The sequence below is a fragment of the Ananas comosus genome, linkage group 20, assembly GCF_001540865.1.
Source record: "Ananas comosus cultivar F153 linkage group 20, ASM154086v1, whole genome shotgun sequence".
Lineage (NCBI taxonomy): Eukaryota > Viridiplantae > Streptophyta > Magnoliopsida > Poales > Bromeliaceae > Ananas > Ananas comosus.
In genome coordinates this window covers 1966924-1989629 of record NC_033640.1, presented here as the reverse complement: position 1 = coordinate 1989629, position 22706 = coordinate 1966924, and the positions used below count along the sequence as shown (strand labels likewise).

At 36.4% G+C, this 22706-nt stretch overlaps 1 protein-coding gene across 1 annotated transcript; it reads right to left on the bottom strand.

The window, feature by feature from the left end:
- LOC109725891 (nicotinate phosphoribosyltransferase 2-like) lies at positions 695-13836 on the bottom strand. The gene is made up of 15 exons (XM_020255289.1): positions 13500-13836; positions 10744-10888; positions 10501-10620; positions 9893-10027; positions 9749-9810; positions 9044-9119; positions 8479-8580; positions 7528-7644; positions 7168-7226; positions 5434-5608; positions 3985-4119; positions 3761-3859; positions 3194-3302; positions 2475-2587; positions 695-1043 (listed from the first exon to the last, which is right to left on the bottom strand). The coding sequence occupies exons 1-15, from the start codon at positions 13676-13678 to the stop codon at positions 966-968; spliced, it is 1704 nt and encodes a 567-aa protein (XP_020110878.1). The 5' UTR covers positions 13679-13836; the 3' UTR covers positions 695-965.

Sequence of the window (22706 nt, the reverse complement as noted above, 5' to 3'; positions counted from 1 at the left end):
CTCCAACATAATAAATTGTTTAGAATTAGTATTTAAAAAAAAAATTAAAAAAAGGCAATGATTGGAACGAGGCATTAGTTGTCAATTTCAAAATGAACCATACTTAAGGAATCCTTCATATTTGTGTCCAAGAAATAAAATAAAAAGGAAAATGTTAAAAAAATAAAAGTTCCTCTTTAGTTTTTAATCAGAACTTACATTTTTAAAGGTATGGTATAATTGATAAAAAAAAAAAATAGATGAAAACTATTAAATTCAAAACCAAATTCAAAATAAATGAAGGAAAAAAAGGAACCACCCTGTGATTTAATCAAATCAACATGTGACTTTTTCTTTGTATCACTATAAAAATATGTTGTTAAGTTAAATACCAAAATGCTAAAAATTTACAAGCCACAAAATTATAAAATGACACATTTTACAAAACCAAACGATGGCGAAATATGATACTCTTAAATCAGATAGTAGTAAAGTAATACTTTTCAAAACCACATCGGATCCGTTTGGTTGAATGTAGTTATAAAAACAGTTTAGTTGAAAGTACATGCAATTGCAAATATTGCAATTATAACTACACCATAGTTGCAAAGTGAAAGTGCACTATGCCGTACTGCAGTTGAAAATGCATGCAACCAAACAGCCCCATAGTTGCAAAGTGATAGTGCACTATACCGCTAAACCTGGTAGGGGCTAGTTGAAGTTTAACATTGTAGCCTTTTTAGATACTGTTATGGAATTACTATACTTGAAACCAAGATCTGAAAATATTTATTTGCAGTAGAGCTCTTAAACAGAGAACAGGGAACAAGAATGAAAAGAGCAAGGACATGTACAAACATATTACACAAGTTGAATTATGAGAGAAATAACTGATTAGTCGTAAGCCTAGAACTCTTTTAAATTCGAACCTTGTCGCTGTGGGGTCGTGGTGGTTGAACCTTATTATGGAACCCTAAATAAGCCATTTATTGCAGCTCGCCGACCGGTGCCTCATTGAGCCATAGGAAATGAATGAAATCGTATAGCTTCGAGCTCACACTAACCTGCTCAAATTTGCAACAAGCTTAATTTTTCCATCTAGTATAATGTGTCTTGGTTCAGATTATTGAACAGCTTTTCAATTCTAAGAAGCAGCAATTAGCGGTTTTAGTAAAACAATAAAGTCTTGCAGCCATCTCTTATGAAGTGTCTAGCTAATAGAAACAATTTCGAAATTCTTCTATGATAGGAAGCAGAAATGAGATTTTGAGGCCCTACAGTAGAAGCACCAAATTGGAGCTTCTGCTTCTACTGCAAAAAAAGTAACTGTTACGAGGGACTTCAATGAAGAATCAATCAACATTTTCAACACTATATACCCTACAAACTAAGGCCAAATAGTCACCAACATAGTTAGTTAATTCGGATACGGTAAAAATTCGGTACGGATAAAATACGAATAAAATTCGTATCTTGATTTTTAAATTCGTTGAAAAATACGGTTTAAAAATCGGATTTGTCAATAATTCGTATACGCGATTTATACGAGAATTTTACATTTATTATTTAAAAATTCGGAATAAAAATTCGCCTATTAAATTAAATTTTTTTTAGATTTATACTATTTTCATAAATAATTATAATTTTTATAAATATAAAAATAAAATAATATAAAATAATTTATAAAATTACATATATATAATATAATATATTATTATATATATTTATTAATATATATTTGAAGTGGGGATGTCCACGCGCCACGGGTTTAGTGAGCCTGTGGACCACGCTTTTTCCCATACCGCGAGGTTGTTCACCACGGCAAGTTCCATGAGGCTAAGTGAGCCTCATGGACCGTGCTTTTTCCCAACCGATCTGTCCACACTCCACCCCGCGCGGTCCACGAGGCTGAGTGCAGCCTTGTGGACCGCGCTTTTTCCCAACGCGGTGGGCCGCGATTTTTATCACCCTCGTCCCTCTTCCTTTCTTCTTCTTCTTCGCTCACTCCGCCTCCATGATTTCCTCAAAATAAAGAAGCAAAATTGCTCGACTGCTCGGAGGAGGTGCACGGATTTACGAAGCGATGGTCGCGGGACGCTGGTTCGAAAAATTTCATCTCCGCGGCAGCCAAATCCAATTTTGTTTGAAAAATTTCATCGTTTCACCGCCCGCTAAATCCGAATTTTTCAGAATATAATTCGCGAATAGCGTTTTGATCGCGAATATTTTGAGCAAGTAAAAAAAACGCGTTTTATTCCGATTATTTTGAAAAAATTCATAGACGGAGCGTTTTATACGCTTTTTCAATTGGTCGCGAATAATTCGCGTATTATACGCGAATTAACTAACTAAGGTCACAAAAGAAGCTTGTTTCTGCTGTAGTGGAAAGCTGTTTGTGCTTTTCAAAATATCTATATGGTCAAAAAGCAATAAAATGCAAACCCCACCTTGGCCCAATAGGGATTCTAAGTTAGTGAAGAAAAAGAATCACCAACCTTGTAAGGTGTTGGGTTTAACCGCCTCATGTGATCGGGACGCATCTGTTCAAGATGTTGCAGGCAACGAACCCTGATCTTCTTGAGCGAAGGTAGTTCTTCTCTTGGTTTTTCTGCAACAATCCAAATCTTCAAATTATAAACATTTCATATCACTTAAAAGTTCTATATTGCTTATAATTATTTTCTAGAATAAATTGTGGTATTCTACGAAAGAGAACTAAACTGAAACAAAACGTAGTTGAAATTTTGGTAAGTGACATGTCTGTTATATAGCACTTCTCTACTCCGAGCAGGAGTAATTAGGTGTTTGGTATATAAGTGCCCAGAGCTTTGTTGTGGCGGAACGCTAAAATGAGTTTTTCGAACAAACTTCAAACTTAAGCCTCTGTTTTTGCCACAGCGAGGAGTTATTGGGAAAGTTTTAACGAAATTGTCGTTAGTGCTTTCCCAATAGCTCTACTTTATCAACACTTACAGAAACTCCAGGCACACACCAAACAAGCCCCTAGTGCTTCTCTAGTTTGAGGCGAAGAGGAAAGCATGTCCAATGAGTCATATTTAATCTAATTTTTGTTATTGTTTTCCAATTAAATTTTCACATGATTAACATAATATGATAGAATTTTAATGCCATCATGCAAAACAGTAGAAAGCAAAATAATAGTAAATAGCCAGAGATAAAAAATGCAAAATAAACAACAAAACAAGGCTCATACGTGAACTTCCAGGCCAGTAGCACTTCAGAAGCTCTTCTACGCGCTGCGGCACAACGTACGCTCTCTTAGATTCATTGAATGGATGGCGACAAAGGATGCGCTCTCCTGCCTGTAAATTTTGAAAGAAAAATGAAACTGTTTGATAAGCATTCTGAATTTTATGTAAGATGTTCAGCAATCCTAGTAATTTGTAAGGAAGTTCCTTTTACTTAATAGATCGAGACAATTACATTGTTATTAATGTAACTAACTAGAAAATTAGGCCTCATTTGGCATCATTGCCATATTTTCGTTTTTTTTTTCTTCAACAAATTCACGTAATCAGATATGCTTGAGAATGAACTTCCCTTTTATTATCATCGGTGGTTAGCTTGCAATGCACCCAACCATTTTTCCCAAAAAAAAAAGTGAAGTAAAAGAAAAAAATTACCATTTTTTCTGGTTCCCAAACAAGCATCTTAGATGCAAGAATCATAAGCAATCAACCATCCACTACTACACTTTTTAAAATAAAAATTCTATTTAAAAAAAAAAACAATGGCAACGATGCCAGACAAGATTACTTACTTTTGGCGGCGGTTCATTCTCCCCGGTCATCATATCTACCAATGGGTAACCTTCTCTTCCATATAATCGAAAACACCGTTTCTTACATGGAATAGATACCTAGAAGGAAAAAACACACACACACACACACACACACACACACACACACACACACAAAAAAAAAACTACATAGTTAATGGAAACAGGAATTAGTGCAATTTCATTTTTCACAATTTAAAACTAACCTTCGCAACATCCTCAGAAAGTTTGATTCGCGGCTGGTTATTTATCTCAACTAGCTTAAAGACGCAGCCAAGAGCCGCTTGAGCATAACAAGTTACGAGATAGGTTCCGATTCCGTAGGCATCTACTTCATGCCTCTACAGGGGAAAAAAAGGGAGAACAAAATCATTGTGTGAAAAATGTCAACCTCAAAAAATCTAATAGATAATCTGTTACACCAGTAGTGCACAAAAGTGATAAAATTGTATGCAAGCTTACGTACGTACCCCTGCAGAATCAGTTATACACAAAGGTACTCTTGCAAATGCAGCTTCTTACAAAAATACCCTCATTTTAAGTTATTAAGTCATCCAATTTGCAGAGAGTTAGAATTGAAAAATTAAAAAAGAAAAAAAAAGAAAAAGCTATTTTAGTGAGGGGTCTTACTGTAAGTACAAGAGTATATGTTAAATAAATAAAGTTTTTGAAGGCCCAATTTAAGATACAACCTTTCTTAAGAGTGCTCCTTGAGTTTCATTTCTGTTGCAAACATGTTAGAGAATGTTTTTTTTTTTTTTTAAGAGAGAGAATGGTAGCATGCTACTGCTCCGTTTACTTTTTTAGAATAAACTTAGCTAAAAATGTGAAGCAAATAGGCTTCGAATTTGGAACCTCGGGTAGTAACCATCAAGCTCTTCGCCACTTGCGTTAGGGACAGTCGGTCATGTTAGAGATGTTAAATTTGTTAGTATGTTAACAAATGTTAATCAATCCTTTCCTAACAAGTCAATCCACTGACCTAAGTAGTATGTCGAAATTTCACAACAAGGTTCCTGAATAAAGAGAACAATTTTGGCCTAATTGCCAGGTCTTGTCAAGGTAGTTCCAGTCATGTATTAAAAATGATAACTGAAACTTTAGTTCGAACAAATTAGTAGGTCTATCAGATCACTAAAGAAACATGATAATCGATATGCAAACTAGGTTTTAATGCTTCAAAGAATAAACTCGGATAAAGGTAAGGGTGAAGAGCTATATTCAGGGAGGTGACACTATTTCCTTGTCAATCTTTGTAATTTATCCTTTAACAATGAAGGAACTTCTAGCAAAATAATAATCTGAGTTCCACTGAAGATAAATATTGCATATTATTTGACATAAAACATGTTCTAATTTGGAAAACAGTAAAAACTTCAAAATATTATTTGTTCCAACTGGATTATATATATCACCTTCAAAGTTAATTTATTCTCCTCGTTAGGAAAGATCTTCAAGTAGAATGAATAGACGAAAGAATTATCTTGTTTACCTTTCACCACTGGCCTAAAGACATACCCCTTATCTATTGTTTCCAAATAGTTTTGTCCATTCAGAAGAGACATTGGACGCATTATTCTTAGTATTTTGGTGTGCAGTCAAAACTTGTGATAAATGAACAATGTCGGTTAAAACAAATTTCTTTAGATAATTACCTGCTTGTTCAGGGCATCAATTGTTTCCTCATTCAAGTCGTTGCTAGCTGTAATAGTCATCTTTCCAAAATCAGGCGCTCCGAATTCCTTCTCTACTGCATGAAAGAACTCCCGAGCTACAATAGAAAGATATGCTAGATCACCAGAATCCAATCTAATTCCAGATGCTCGGTACCTGCATCAAGATAATTGAATTTTAAGCCTTATAAAATCACAGCTCTTCTCAGTTTCCAATGTTTTAATTTATGAAAATTAATTGTTTAGTACCATATATCCAGATTAAGAAGAGACGAGCAAGACAATACAAGTTAAGTTTAGCTACATGCACAAAAGAAGCTGGTTTTGGGCACTGATGGCATAAAGAACAGTCAATTTATATTTGTATTCAATTTATACACGAATATGTATCAACATATAATGTATTGAAAAGAACAACTTATCAGGGGAATACTAGAGTTTCAATGTGATTTAACGTGCTTGTACATGCCTCATTCTTGCAATCCTTTCAGGCTGCATTTGGTATTAGAGTTACTAGGGAATAATACATTTTATTCTCGTTATCCTGCCAAACATAACAAAATTTGGCAAGGTTTTTATCCCCGTCAAAGCAGGTTATTCCAACTTTCTGGAATAACCCGTTAAAATGATTCCACTCTCCCCCTAGAATAGGATTTATCCCTTGAGGTATCAAGGGCAAGGTAATAAAAGTCCTTTTTCTTTTCCCGTGACGCTTCGTAATTCCCGCCACTTTACTCACTCCATCCCACCAACCCTCTTTCCTATTGTACATATAAGAAAATTATTATTGCTTAATCATAATAATAAGATATTTGATAAGTAAATAAATATATTTTTACTTATATATATTTGAATTTAAATAATTATTAATTTGTTTGGTTCACAATAGGATTTGAAATTGGAATCAACTTATTATTATTATTTGGTAAAGAAAATTTTAATTTACTATTTAAATTTGTAATCAAAATTTAAATTTAAATTTAAATTTAAGTTCAAAGTCAAAATGTAAAACTATATATAAATTCAAATATCCAACATATATTGAAATTAAAATTTAAGTTTGAAAATTAATAATTTTTAAATTTATATTATAACTTTAAATTTAAAATTATAATTAAATCTAAAATAAATAAATTTGAGCCATATATAAGAACAAACTTGGCATTTAAAAATATAAATTTAGATATTTAATTATTAAAATAAATAAATTATAGTTGTACTTATATCGATTATTGTATATATATTATATAATGATGTAAATTTGAGCCATACATAAGGGTAAACTTGGCATTTTGGAATATCAAAATCTACTTTTCCCACTATTCTTCTCTTATTTCAAAAAAATTACCAAACATCAATTTGTTTATTCCGGGAATAAGCTAGAACCTTACCAAACAAAAAAAAATACTTTTATTCTTCTCTATCCTAGAATATGAAGGTATTCTAGGGATAAAAAAAAAATACCCTTGATGGCATTATCCCATTTCCAAACGCAGCCTCAAAGAATATTTTACAAGATAGAGCATTCTCTTAGTCAGATGCGTAAAAAAAATGATCTCCACAAGAAAAGAATTATCTTCAAAACATAATAAAAGAAAAGTGAAACTCAATTGCAACTGTAGATCCTGATTCCTACTATAATTACGTAAGCTGTTATTAATATACAGCACATATGCCACAGAGGAAACTATGGAAGTGCAGGAGATTGAAGCTTACCCCAAACTGTTCAGTGCGAGAGCTACAGCGCAGAAATTGGGAATTCCACTTCGCATAACCTGGTAAAGAAGAAATTCAGTAAAATAAATTACCAAACGTACCAATGCAACAATGATTTTTTAATTACCATACTGTATTTTCATGAGTAGCAATTACCAAAGTTAAACAAAATTGCTTACTTATTGCATGTGTATCTCTTAAATAAAAGATAAACAGAAGAGGTAGCTGATTTCAGCATTTAGCAGCACCATGTCTTGGTTGAAGTCACTTTTATTGCAAGTCATCATACAACATCCAACAGTAAAATAAACAAGTGAAGCAACAAAGGAAGATAAAGATGCTACAGCAGTAACAGCTCACATCATATGTGTCCACGAGCGCTAGGAAGTTATTTGGAAATGCCAATGCATACGATGTGAAAGCTGCCAGCTCACTTTGATTTGTCTCACCAAAAATACCGCTCAACGAACCTGCCAACTGAAAATGCATAACGGAACTTGAAATTATTCAAACAGCACAAAAATATAAGCAAACTATGTAAAATGAGTTGAGGAAGCAATACCGACTCACTAGTGCCAACAGAACTGTAAAATGTAGATCCCATCAGAACTATTCACAACCAAAATATCTAGAACCCCGTGGCAAAACACAGAAGACCAACTTAGGTGAAAGATGAAAAGGACACACCTATGTACTAAAGCATACTATATTTAAGAAAGAAAGGGTGTATAAATTTGGAATAAGAGGCATGCGATGCATGGAGGCATAAAGTTTAGCAAGGGAACCTACCCTACGACCTGTCCTTCCCTCTCAGTAGCAGCCAGATAGATAGGTGAGGAGCAAGTTTAGAAGTAGAAGAAAAGCCATACTGTCATGAAATGCAAATGGAATACTCAATGTATCTACTTTACTCATCTCACTTTTGGATTGGATTGACTGAGTTTGGCCAAAATTGCATTCTGCAGCTATTTAAGGTGATAGAATCCTGCTAAACAAATCCTGATTCTCTTTCAGAAATGAGGGCTGACAATAACTTATCATGGATTCCACAAGCATAACTAGGAGCCACATGACATCGACCTATAGCTCTATTAACCATTTTAAGCTACAAACAGATAAGGTAGTTTAACTACATCGTTTAAGCACGACATCGAGAAAAGCAAGTTTGCTGATGTGATGGAAATTATGGAATCACAATTGAAATGAATCTGTCTTTGAGCTGTGAAGAAAGCACGAATAATAAACAGGGAATTTAAAATAATGAAACAAGGATGACAACCATATAGTAAGGAAAGGGTTAGGATTCTGCACCTGAAGTTTTCTGAGCCAAGTCTGCACAAGGCTAACAAAATCCTCGCAAGTCCTTAAGCCATCAGGACTCTTAAGTGCTCTGTCTTGGATCTCATCAAGGCTCTAGAAATCCATGGTAAAATGTTAGACATGAAATCAACTAGAAATCTAGGAATGCAAAACGATATCAACAATAGTGAACAACATTTATCTATTAGCATTTTGCATTATGCAAGCTCTCCCATAATAAATAAAAAGTTGAGTAGAGCTTCTTCAGGGACATTCAAAATAGCTACCATAGTTCAAGGACATTGAGTATCTTTAAACAAATACATAAAGCAAGAGATCCAACTGCTATTGTTGGACACTATAATGGATTACATTTATCTTTTGCTGCAAGGATGCTTACAAAATTTGATTACCATGAAAGAATATTATATTAGACAACTGAAAAGGTTCCCCCATTCTGTATGGTTTCCACCCAAAAAAAAAGGCAAGAAAGAAGGAGAATCCATATACAAAAACTGGAAAGTAATGATCAAGTATAACAGAAATCTAGCTTAATAGAGAAAGGGATTATACCAACCATATATGAGCTAACAAAGGCATGCGAATGTGTTCCTCGAAGTGGTATGCCAAATAATTTTCCAGCTGCTACATTGCTGTACGTAGGATGATAATAAATCAGCAGATACACCCAAATAAAAGTAACATAATTTTCTCTGTAATATTGCTCTTTATAATACTAAATTGCTTAATTTCAGTGTGCAAGGATCCTAAAGAGATTGAGTTCAAGTGTACATTGGAATAAATGAATATTAAAATTACAAGATATTCCATAGAGCTTGTATGAACCAAATAATGCCAATGGACAATAGAAGACAAAATTTCTTTCGATATTTATATGAATAGTTTTGGCAGGTAAAGTGACTATCAGGTAAAAATGTTCTACAGTTTTAACCAAATGGGATTCACTTCCTGAATTGAATTTAGGCAAATATTTACCTTTCAAAAATAACAAGCAAGAAATTCACATCATGTCTCTAGCTGCTAATTACTAAATTGTGCATCTCAAATACCTCTATCACAATCCAACTGCACTTGCATTTCTTAAATTATACTGATGTTTTAAAAAAAATGGCACCACTAGAAAAGGTATACAGTGCATTTTTTTTTTAATAAAGACATCGAATTTATCACAGAGCTTAAAGTACAAACCACAATCCAATCAAGAATATTAGTCAGAAACAAGAACCATTAAAAAAATCATGATAACTAGAATATATAAAACCTTGTTGCATCAAACCCGCCAATATAACAGTATTTGGAAGCACTAATCCCACCATCAGGTCCCTGCATCATTAAAGTGAAGATATTAGTCTTGCCACAAGAAGCATGATAAAATCAGATAAGCTGGCGAAGAAAAAAAGTCAACCTGTGCTCGTCTAAGTCCAAATTCAAGTAGAACTTTTGACTTTCCAGCAACAAATCGGTGTCGTGCTGCATTTGTAGTCACTAAGGAGGCATAGTTCACGAGATTTACAAATGGAGTCTCGAGCAGTTGAACCGCCTATAATATGGAGAACACCACAAGAAAGAGCACCAAAATGACAAAGGGGACAATGTTTCAGATTCACACTGGTAGAAAAGGATACTACATAGAAGATAAGAACCAGATATAAAAGTAAAAACATACAGACCTTTCCTGAACTAGCGCATCATTATAATTTTGATTTTGCCACCTGTCTACAATGCTTGATAAAGCTATATACCATTCAGAACTTAACAATATTGTTAACATTCTTGACAGAATATTCTATAACCTAATGAAATTCCTAATAATGGAATATTCTAACTTTCAAACCTTTCTAACTGAAACTGTTCAGCTCTAGCAAAACTTATCTATGACATCAAAAGTATAAAAGTCCAGGTAGTAAAGCGAAAATCTAGAGTTCAGGTAGCCATTTCAAAATGCACTATAGTTCAGGTAAGGTCTATACAATTTTACCTTCTTCTATCGTAGTGATTCAGGATACTACTCACAGCAACTGGTCCTTCGATTCTCATCAAGGGAACCTTCGGAAAAACAACAGAACCCTCAGGAATGGCATAAACCTCCACATCAGAGCAGTCAACTTCTCTGAGATAGTCAAAGAATCCATCCTGAATAGGCAGGTAAAGACAATTAAATGATTTCAAGAACTGTAGCAGCTCGTTGCGCACATTTATTTTCTTCAGAGAAATAAACCAAACAAAAATACACCCCGCATTGCTGGCATATCATACCTCACACGTAGGCATAACCGACCGCAAAAAAGAAATATCCGCCTCTTTAAATTTGAAATTTGCAATTAAACGAATACATTCTTCAAGACCAGCAAAAACCGTGAATTCACCGCCAAATGGGTTCTTTCTGAAGTACAGATCAAACCTGCAAAAATTTATCTTTTATAATACGGATAATTAAAAAAATTAAATTTTAGGAGGAAAAAGCATTTATCTAACCTAGCAAAGTTAGTTGCTTGCGCAAAAACATCAAGATTATACATAATTCTATATATATTATGAAATGATATATTCAGTAACCTTGCAAACATAAGATGAAATCAGAATAACTTACAAAATAAAAGAAGAAATGAAAAAATTCAGTAAGCTTCCAAAAAAAGAAAAAAAACTTAAGTCAGCAAAATGAAAACGAAACAAACGGAGAATCTCTTTAAGTTCCTACTGCTACAGTATTGCTAGCTGTCCGACATCTCATTATGGTTCCAAAGGAAGTCAGTTAGGAATTGTCTTCCATCCGTCTGGAACATTCATATCCATATCTATCCTCCTTTCGACCTTCTAACAATCTGCTGGGGGTTTCTGTCTACCCAACCAATATGATGCTTTTGTGTAATATTTAACAGCAGCTTATCTAACCTAGGGTCCTAACATCAAATTTCATCATTGTTCATGGAAATCAGATTGATCCCACCAAAGTGAAAGTTCAAATTGTCTTATGAGTAATCAACAAGTAAATTTTTCCAATTACTTTAATTATCTTCCTAGAGAATCAGCAGAAGAAACAAAAGCCCAACCATAACAACAATTTGTTTTGTTTAGTCTAACTTATCAACTCGAACCAATGTATCCAATTTGCCTGCCATACTATATTATAGCTATTTTGAGTCCAAGACTATCTAAGTCTTATCCTACCTAATTATTTTTGTACTCACCCCCCTAGCCATTAGGATTAAAGAATTATACTTGTATCAAACACATAAGTACAAAGATTACATCCGTCGTCCAATAAACATATTTAATGTTGACCACAAAGACCTGAGCCATCTAAAACCAACCAGTTGTATCAAATTCTATTTATTTCCATAACTGCTATCATAGAAAAAACCAACTAGTCGTTATCAACTACAATTGTTAAAAAAGCAACATCAATCAGATAGAAATTAGCATCCAAAAATTTCAAAAAAAAAAATCACAATTTGCATTTTAACCTTATAAAAAAGATTTTTTTTTAAGCAAAACACTAAGCTAAGCTACATATTTATAAGAAACATGAACTTTATAATGACAAAAGAAATTGAAGAAATCAGGTTCAATCTGTTAAAAAGGGCTCACTCTCAACCCAAAAGTTCAGGCTCAAGGTGGAAAAAATCCTCATAGAATACGGGTCAGACTAATATTCTTAACATGCTCCCTTGACGCATGCTAAGGCCTCGTTGATATTGCGTATACTTCTTGGGTGACAGTTGCCACCACAATTTTATAGCATGGAAGGAGGGAAGATGTAATGACCTGACCTGCTAGTAATAATAACTCGTTGGGCCCACCACCGGTCCAAAATTTTTAAACTCAGTAATTATTATTAGGATCCATGATCTCTTAGACTCCCAATCACAACTTCTTTTTCATCTGATGTAAGACTATTGGGATGTCACAAAATATTAAAAGTACTTTTTCCAAAAAAACACTATTTTTATATTATGAAAGGTCCAAAATCTTCAAAAGCGTTTTCAAACTTCGTTTCTTTTACACTATAAAATTGCGGTTGCAATCACCACCGGAGAAAGATGTCCGCAATTTTATAGCATAAAAGAAGGAAAGATTGGAAGGACTTTTCGAAATTTTTAGATATTCCGCAATATAAAAATAGTGTTTTTAACCACCACATTACCAAACTACGCCAAAACCAAGTCCTCTTTCAAACGCAATACCAAACTGTCTAGTCTTTGGCACGAAGTCAGCGCAGAAACCGGCTGGCCATATGGGAGGTGTGGATCTGTGAATCGTAAGCGCTAACCATCTATCCCAAAAGCACGTCCTAATAGGAACGGCGCATCTAGAACACTGAAAGGCTTCAACTTAACACACCTAAACATTAGGTCTATTGTTGGGAGTCTTGTCGTTAAGTCTATTATGAACTGCAGTCCATCTCAACTTATTGGGCTCATCCACCTCAACTTGTTAGTCTCCGGAGCCTATTACCCGGGGCAGAAAGCCAACTCAACTTGTTAGTCTCTGGAGCCAATTAACGGGGCAGAAAGCTGGACCTATTTTAGCCAATAATAAATAGCCAACAGAATCAAGCTCGGATAGCATGTTGAAGGGCTCAGGCAAATCCAAAAAACTTAATATTCTGAAGACGGCCCCTTGACATATACTTGGTGGTGCTAGCACGTGCCACGAGGCCAGTGAACCAAGCTCTAATATCATATTAAGATTAGATTAAATTAAATAAAGGCTGAAGCAGGCGCAGAGCTTAATAAGCTGATAGTTGGAGGAATCCCTCTCACAATATGTAACTAATATTCTCGACCCAAGTAATCTAACTGCGGCGAATCTAAGAACTAATTCATCAAAAAATGACTCCTATTACCGCCTAATTAAGATCCACGGAAAGAGAAAGGGATGAAACGAACAAGGCAAAACGAAATCCAATGATCAATCCTCCAAAGCGCCTATGATCAACCCCCTAAAACGCGACACACACAGAGAGAGAGAGAGAGAGAGAGAGAGAGAGAGAGAGAGATGGCACAACTCACACGGCTCGATCGAGGTGTTTCCCGGCTCTCCAATACGCGTAGGCCATGGTGAACTGGTACAAATCCGTGAGCAGCGGCGTCACCATCGGATTCGTCGGCCCCCCGATCTCCTCCGCCGCCTCCGCCGCCGTCGCCGGCGATCCGTTCGCCGTCGCCGCCACCGCCGCCGCCGCCGCCATGGATCTCCCCGCCTCTCTCTCTCTCTCTAGGTTTCGCGGAGGTGAGGGCTCTAGATAGGGAGAGGGGAACGGGAAAGAGGAGTTATTGCTGTTTATATAGATACTCCATCTTTCCTTCCCCTGCGCGCCTCGGTCTTTTCGCTCTCGCTTGCTTTTTTTTTTCTTTTTTTTTTTTTTTTTTGGCCGTAAGGAATGGTTTCAGTGGACTCCGTTCGTCACGCCACCCTCTTGGACAATTTGTTCAGTGCGTACAAAAAATCGGTGGGGTCGGTCCGCACCACGTGAAGGCGAATTTGCATAAAAAATTCATGGGATTTGAGTTTTGGTCAATTTGTATAAAAAAATTCGTAAATTTTGACTGTTTGTAAAAGTATGTCGATTTTTAAATTTTACAAATTTGATTTAATTTTCAACTTATTTTTTTTACTCTTTTTTTTTTCCCTCGTTCTTTTTTTTCTCTCTCAAAAAAGATAACGGAGGCGGAGGCGGAGACCGAGACGGAGGCGGCCTGCCTCTGCCCCGCGCACCCTCGACCGCGCTCGCACCCGCGCCCGCGCCCGCACCCGCATCTCTCGCCCTCCTCGCCTCCGACCCTACCAAGACTGCGCCACTACCTTCCTTTTGCTCTACCGCCTTAGCGGCCCTCCGCGATGGTAACGAGTACGGCAATGCGTTCTCTTTCTCCGCCTTCACCCTCCACTTCTACTGCAGCAGATTTTGTACCCACTAAATCCACTTATGGAAATCCGCATTCCACTCCACCGCCCGCCAACAACAAAGAGAAAGCGTTTCTCAGCGCAGAGAAACTCGCCGGCTGGGGGCATGCACCCACCCGCCTACTCCAGAGGGTGGCGGCGAGTGCGGCCTCGGTGATGTCGGAGGCGAGGAGGGTAAGGGATGCACGGGAGTATTTCTAGATTAGTACTTTTATTTGTTTAAAACAAAAAAAAAAACCCAAAAATTAGAAAATAATGAAGAAAGCAGAGAAGTTTTAAAAAAACATTATACTATTATAGACATAAGTTGCACTATTTAAGATTAAACTGTACATTTTAAGATAAAAGTTATATTTTTTAAATGAAGATTATACTCTTTGGGAGATATTTATTCTGATTTTTTTTATTGCACTCTTTGAGATATAAATTGTATCATTTAAAATGAAAGTTGCACTCTTTAAACGAAAGTTATAATTTTTTAGAGATATTTATACTATTTCTCCTCTTAAAAGGTGTAGTTTACATCTCAAATAGTGTAACAAAAAAAGAAACAGTATAAATATCTCTCAAAGAGTACAACTTTCATTTAAAAAGTGTAATTTTCATTTTAAATGGTGTAGTTTATATTTCAAATAATACAATTTACGTCCATAATAATGCAAGATTCTTTTAAAATATTATAATTTAATCTTAATAAGATAACTTCATCTTTTTTTTCCTTCTTCTCTGGTTTTCTTCATTATTAGTTAACTTTTTTTTTATTTTAAACAAACAAAAGTACTAATTCAGAGATGCTCCTGTGCACCCTCGCCCTCTTCGCCTCCGACACCGCCGAGGCCACGTTTATCGCAGCCCTCTAGGGTAGGCTGGTGGGCCGCGTGCCCCTTCCCTAACTGGCGAGCTTTTTGGTACCGAGAAGCTAGTGTTTCCTCGTTATCGTCGGCAGCGGTGGTGGGGACACGGATTCCCAGAAGTGGATTTGGTGGGTGCAAAATCTGCTACAGTAGAAGTAGAAGGCGAAGGTGGAGGAGGAGAATGCGTTGTCGTCCTCGTTACCATGTGGGAAGCTGCGAGACGGTGGAGGAGGGTCGAAGATAAAAAAAGAAGGTAGCAACGCGACCTCGGCAGGGTCGAAGGCAAGAAGGGCAGGGGGGGGCATGCCCGGTCGAGGGCGAGGGTGCGCGAGGCAGAGGCGAGGTGGGCCGCCTCCCCCTCCGCTATCTCTTCGGAGAGAAAAAAAATGAGAAAAAAAAAGGCGAGAGAAAAAAGAATAAGGGTATTTTGGTCAGTTCGCTGAAAATTCGGACCGAATCTGCAAATTGAAAAAGACGGCCTACTTTTACAAAAGCTCAAAACTCAGTGAATTTTTTATGCAAATCTATCTAACTACATTAAAGGAGGGATTGTGGGGACCACAGGCTGACACGTGTCCCCCCAAACCCTCCTTCTCTCTCCCTCTGTGTGTGTGTATATATATAAAGTTTTAAATTTTTGATATCAAAATTTAAAATTTTGATAGTTCCAAATTTTCAAGTTTTAAGTTTCAAATTTTATATTTTATATTTAAATTTTAACTTTGAATTATAACTTATAATATTTATTTCTAAATTTTAAGCTTCAAAGTTTAAAATTTTAAATCTCTAAACTCTATGAAATTAATTAATTAATTAATTAAATTTATTAATAATTAGTTATATATATAATATAATTAATTAATTTTATTAATAATTAATAATACACATAATAAATCGCGTGATAAAATCTAACTTGATAGATAAAATTTAAATCACGTAAAATTTTATCGTATAAAAATAATATGGAATTTAAATTTCAGGGGTAAAATTTTAGAAATATTGTGCATGTGTGTATATATTATTAATTTTATTAAACAATATCTTCTACAATTTTATTTTACTTCTATTTATCGATTTTTTTTAATTATTTTGATAGATTTATCTCAAATTCTTTTCATATAAATTTTTATAAAATAAATTATTATTGTATAATTTACTTTGCGCATATACCAATTTTAATGACTTTTATTTAAACAGATTTAACTATTAAATTATTTTTATATAACTTTTATTTAATTAATAGTTAGATTTATAAAACTATATAAAAATATTAAAAAACTAAAATTTATTATAAAAATATTTTTATATCCACAGCATCGTCCGGGTATTTCACTTGTTGGCCATTATCATTTGGTAAATATTACAATTATCTAAATCTAAAATATAACAAAAACTATAACTTTTCATGAGGTGGTAAACCTGGTGCAAGCAATAATTGTACTTACTTTTGATTTTGTCTTTTCCGTCTCTTTTTTATTGGCCGGCTATAGATCAACGAGTGACAGTGAACCACAAACATATACCAACATATACATAGGGGCTTTTTTTTAGCTCCTCTCAAAAAAAAATTTACAAGTGATCCTAATATATGGGCTTTTTTTGCAAATAGCCCCCTGATAAATTTTATTTACAAAAATAGCCCCGTCCAAAAATTATTTACAAAAATAGCCATATCCCTGCCACGCCAGCGCCACGTCAGCGCCACGCGGGCAGGGCGGGCCAAGTGTTTAAGTTAAACACGGTGAACCATTCACCGTGTTCAATACAAAATCTTTGTATCGGACACGGTGAATGGTTCACCGTGTCCAATACAAATACCCCAACAATGAGTAAGTTGGAGGTATTTGTATTAGACACGGTGAACCATTCACCGTGTCCAATTATTTGTATTGGACACGGTGAATGGTTCACCGTGTCCAATACAAATATTTCGATCTTAACTATTTTGTATTGGACACGGTGGACACGGTGAATCATTCACCGTGTCCAATACAAAAACTTTGTATTGAACACGGTGAATGGTTCACCGTATTCAACTTAACCATCTGGCCCAGCCCCGTCCACGTGGCGCTGACGTGGCGCTTGCGTGGCGGGGGCAGGGCCATTTTTGCAAATAAATTTTTGACAGGGCTAATTTAAAAAAAAAAAAAAATTATAAGGGGGCTATTTGCCAAAAAAGCCCTAATATATTTATATTTACATATATGGTCCCCTTCTTGCCACACAAGCACTAGGTTTACATTTTTAAGTTGAACACGGTAATTTATTTATCGTGTTCATATCCACACTCTAGTCCATACTTTTTTTACTTTGGGATAAAAAAATTTAAAAGAAAATACACTGATCCAATTACCGTATTTAAATACGGTAATTGAATCATTATGTTCAATTTAAAAATACCACCTAATTACCCGCATGGCGAAAAAACTATTTATGTAAATATAATCCCTAAATTTATTATGATCATTTATAAAAAAACGTGTAAACTTTAAATACCATCTCGTGATTTCGCACTTTCTCACTTTAATACTCTATAATTTAAAGTGTATCAAGTTACTGTCCCGTGAGCTTCTCAGTTAATATTTCGTTAAATTATATACAAAAAAACTTCAGATATCTCATCTAGATTTATCGAATATTCATTTTAATACCCTTTAGTTTTAACTTTGTCACTGATTTAACAAAAAAAATTAGTGGAATCGATAATAAAAAGATAAAAATAAAATAATAGGACACTAAATTGATACACTTTAAATCATAGGATATTAAAAGGAGAAAGTGTGAAACCGCATAAATAGTTTTTAAAGTTTTTTCATAACAAAATTTTGAGGGGATTAAATATATATATATAAAAAAAAAACCCTGTAGATAGGTTGTGGCTTTTTTAGAAAAGAAGATAATAGTTGCTCATAACGGCCAACGGGCACGAAGGGTCACATTAATTGGAGGGTGGTAATATCAGGTGTGGAAAAAGCAAAGGGACCCAATTACAGTTTAAAGGCCTCTCTTGGACCAAAGTAGGATAAATAATAGATAATTCGCCAAATAGACTAGAATTAGGGATATCAACGGGTCGGATTCGAGACGGATTTTTAAAATTCTGAACCCAAACCCGACTCCAAATATGAAACCAGAACCGGAATCCGAACCCGAACCTGACGGATTTTAAAAATTCATATCCAAATCCGAATCCGATCAAAACTCGAAACCCGATCCAAACCCAAAAATCCGAACCTGAAAGACTAAAACAATTATTTCTCTTTTCAATATTTCAAAATATATTATATTAAATTTAAATTTTTAAAATATAAATTTAAATATAATATCAAATTTTCATATACATATTATATATAATGTAAAATAAATTTGGGTTCAGATCGAGTACAGTCAAAATCCATATCTGTATCCATATCTGTCGAGTTTTTATTTTTGATATTCATATCCGAAACCATATCCATTTAGTATCGGATAAATTCGATCCTGTTGATACCAAAATTGAGTCGACCTAACCCACGTATGAGCCAATAAGGACACGTGGTACACTAAGAGTCGGCAATAAGGTGCCTGAAGGACAAGAAGGCGGGAACGGTTAAAGATTGGGGCGTAACTTTCATGAGGAGTTAGCGTAACTTCCACGATCATGGTTATAACCATTCCCCCCAACTACTTTCAACCAACTAATAATGTGGGCTATAAATAGTACCTTTGAAGTCTGCAATAGAGGTCTTCGCCCCTGTGCACAGAAGACCACATTTATTTTCCTGCATCTTTCTTTCTCGCATTTACTATTTTTCCTAGGAGTAGTTCCTGTAACTTAGCGTCCTGGAGTCTGTCTGCTCTTTGGGCATCACTCCGTTGTAGACTAAAAAATCCATCTCCCTGTAATTTCCTTGGTTTCATTTAATAGAAAGTCACGTTCGGCTCTTCAGGCCGACCAGATCTCGTGTTGTGTTGGCCATTCAGCTCTTTTCCCTTCCACTTTCTGGCTTGTTTCAAGTATTCGGCTCATCCCAGCCAAACCGATCCTACTATGGAGGTTTTTCGAACCCGGCTGATCTGATCCCTCATCAGCCGAATCGCTTGATCTATCGAAGGGCGCAAACTTTGAGGGTCACTATCCAAAGCCGTTTCCATCCCGACGCTCTCCCTGAGGAGGATCTTTGATCGAATCAAGGGTCAAGAAATTCGGCTACCAACAATTTTTGGCACGCCCGGTGGGACACATTTTTAGGTAAATATATATTTTATATAAATTATGGCTGATGATAACGCCATGAATCAACGTAATAGGATTGTTCCTAGAAATTCTGGAAGTGATCAACCTAGTGATTCAGACAATACTGGCGAATGTCAAGCAGTTTTGCCAGTTGAAGGAGAAACTAGTGGACAGTCGGCTCATCAAGAGCCGAGTCTAACTCAGGCACTCGGCCAGATGAGCCGAGTCCTGCAAACTTTATATCAAAATATCCATCAAAGTACTGCTCGACTAGACGCGGTGCTGGCTGCTATCACGACCTATAATGAAAATATTGGTCGAATCAGACAATTATTTATCCGAAACGAGCAACCTTATGGGGGGCAACAAGGGCCCCTAAATGTGCCAGTGCAACAAAATCCCGTCCCGCCGGCGGTCTCACAGGCGCAACCACAAATGGCACCTTTCTAGGTTGCTTACAGGCCGACGAATATAAACGTCGGCCCTCAGTCGGAGATTGCATCGAGTTTACCTCTTTTACCAACTTATCAGCCCGAAAATATAGGGATTAGGGCTGGGGGGCAGGCCCCTAATGATATGCAAGGAGCGAACCCTGCAATATAGAATTCTGGAGTTCCTCAAGGGCCAAATTCGGCTCAAGCACAAGCTCCGCTGTATGCTCAGATTGAGAAAGTCATTCGGAATACCTTCGGAGTAGGGGTCAGGCCGGCTATGCGGCCTGTTTTTCGATCCCCGTATCCAGCAAACATAGATACAGAGCATCCGTATCCGGCAAACTGGAAAATGCCGAAGTTCGACAAGTTCTCGGGTGATGAGATCAAGAATACGGTCGAGCATATAGCCCGGTTCACGGCCCAATGTAGAGAAGCGGCCGCTGACTCATTTTTGAAATTTCGATTATTTAACACGTCGTTAACTAAAATGGCGTTTACTTGGTATACAAGTTTATTAGCCAATTCCGTTCAAGATTGGGACGAATTGGAAAGAAAATTTCATGAGCGATTCTATAGATCGGAGCCACAATTATCGGTCGCCGACTTGGCTTTATACCGACAAATGTCAGGTAAAACGGTCGAAGAGTATTTGGACCGTTTCAAAATAGCAAAAACCCAGTACTTTATGAGAATGCCGGAATTAGAGTTCGCCAAAATGGTGTTAAATGGTCTGCATTTTAAGATAAAAGACCATTTTGAAGATAAGTATTTTTCTAACCTATTTGATCTAGGTGTTCGAGTTGCCCAATACAAGCAATTTCAGAAGAAAAGTGAGGACGATCGGCTGTAATGGAGCCGACATAAAAATCAAAGCAAAGGCAAGGAGAAATCCTTGCTAAAAGAACAGTCGGTTTAAGAAGAGCCGAGCCAATCGAATGAAAGTGAAGAATCGGCTGATGAAGCCGAGATATAGCCACTTTCTTTAAGAAGAATTTCTTGATAGAAAAACATTCGGTTCAAGAAGAGCTGGACTAATCGAATAAAAGTAAAAAATCGGCTGATGAAGCCGAGATATATGTGGCTTGGATGATAAAGCGCCGTTTTCCTAAAGACGACCAAGACCAGCGAAACTAAAGCTTGGGTCTCGGCTATGCTTTTGAACAGTCGATTTGGTACCAATAGTCATCCGAATGTTCATTCGAAAGACTATTGGGGGGGCATTGTTGATACCAAAATTGAGCCGACCTAACCTACATATGAGCCAATAAGGACACGTGGTACACCAGGAGTCGGCAATAAGGCGCCTGAAGGACAAGAAGACGGGAACGGTTGAAGATTGGGGCGTAACTTCCATGAGGAGTTAACGTAACTTCCACGATCATGGTTACAACCATTCCCCCGAACTACTTTCAACCAACTAATAATGCGGGCTATAAATAGTAACTTTGAAGCCTGCAATAGAGGTCTTCGCCCCTGTGCACAAAAGACCATATTTATTTTCCTGCATCTTTCTTTCTCGCATTTACTGTTTTTCCTAGGAGTAGTTTCTGTAACTTAGAGTCCTGGAGTCTGTCTGCCCTTTGGGCATCACTCCGTTGTAGACTAAGAAATCCATCTCCCTGTAATTTTCTTGGTTTCATTTAATAGAAAGTCACGTTCGGCTCTTCAGGCCGACCATATCTCGTGTTGTGTTGGCCATTCGGCTCTTTTTCCTGCCCACTTTCTTGCTTGTTTCAAGTATTCGGCTCATCCCAGCCAAACCGATCCTACTATAGAGGTTTTTCGAACCCGGCTGATCTGATCCCTCATCAGCCGAATCGCTTGATTTATCGAAGGGCGCAAATTTCGAGGGTCACTATCCAAAGCCGTTTCCATCCCGACGCTCTCCCCGAGGAGGATCTTTGATCGGATCAAGGGTCAGGAAATTCGACTACCAACAGATCCGTTCGGATTTGGATTTGGATAAAATTTTGGTATCCATACTTATTGCCATTCCTAACTGGAATACTTCTGAAAGCACCGTGCTTTCAACTTTTGAGTTTATGGATGTCTCAGATTTACTATTTGATAGTAGTAATAGTGTAGGTCTAAAGGTTCAAAAGCTGTAACTCAAACTCTAATTGGTTACGTAACAATGATTTTACATTTCTGCAACTCAAAAATGGTTTTTTTTTTTTTTTTTTTTTTTTTTGCATTTTCGCAAAACGATTCTTTTTTTTTTTTCATTTTTACAGATTTATGACAACTTTTTTTTTTTTTTGTTGAAAACGGACAAAAATACTTCTGCTTTAAAAACCCAGTTTCTCCTTCTTCTGCTCGTTCTCGCGAGCCATGTCTTTGCTGCCAGCAGCAGCGTTGAGCGCTCATCCCATCTCCGTCGCCTCCACACCTACTTTTCCATCACGTCCGTGCTGTGAACACCTTAGGAGCTAGAGAAATACGATGAACTTGTCCCGCTCGTCGTCGTAGCAGCTTGACGCTTCATTGCAGACAATGGCAGAAGTGGCAGAGGAGGAGGGCAACGAATTCTCATGGCGAGTGTGGCGGACGACAAGGAGGTGGTGGTGGTGCCGAGAGAAAAAAAATCCGATCGACGACGCGATTTTGCGCTACTTATTAAAAAGTTGTATTATTCGAATATATATTATACTATTTAGTAAAAAAATTACACTATTTTGTAATTTAATATATGCATCAAATAGTGCAATTGATATGTATGAACCGATTTTTTTATGAACCAAATAAATTGTTGTTTTCATAATTCCGTTTTGATTTGGGCCCAATTCCGTTGCTATTCAAACTGTAAAG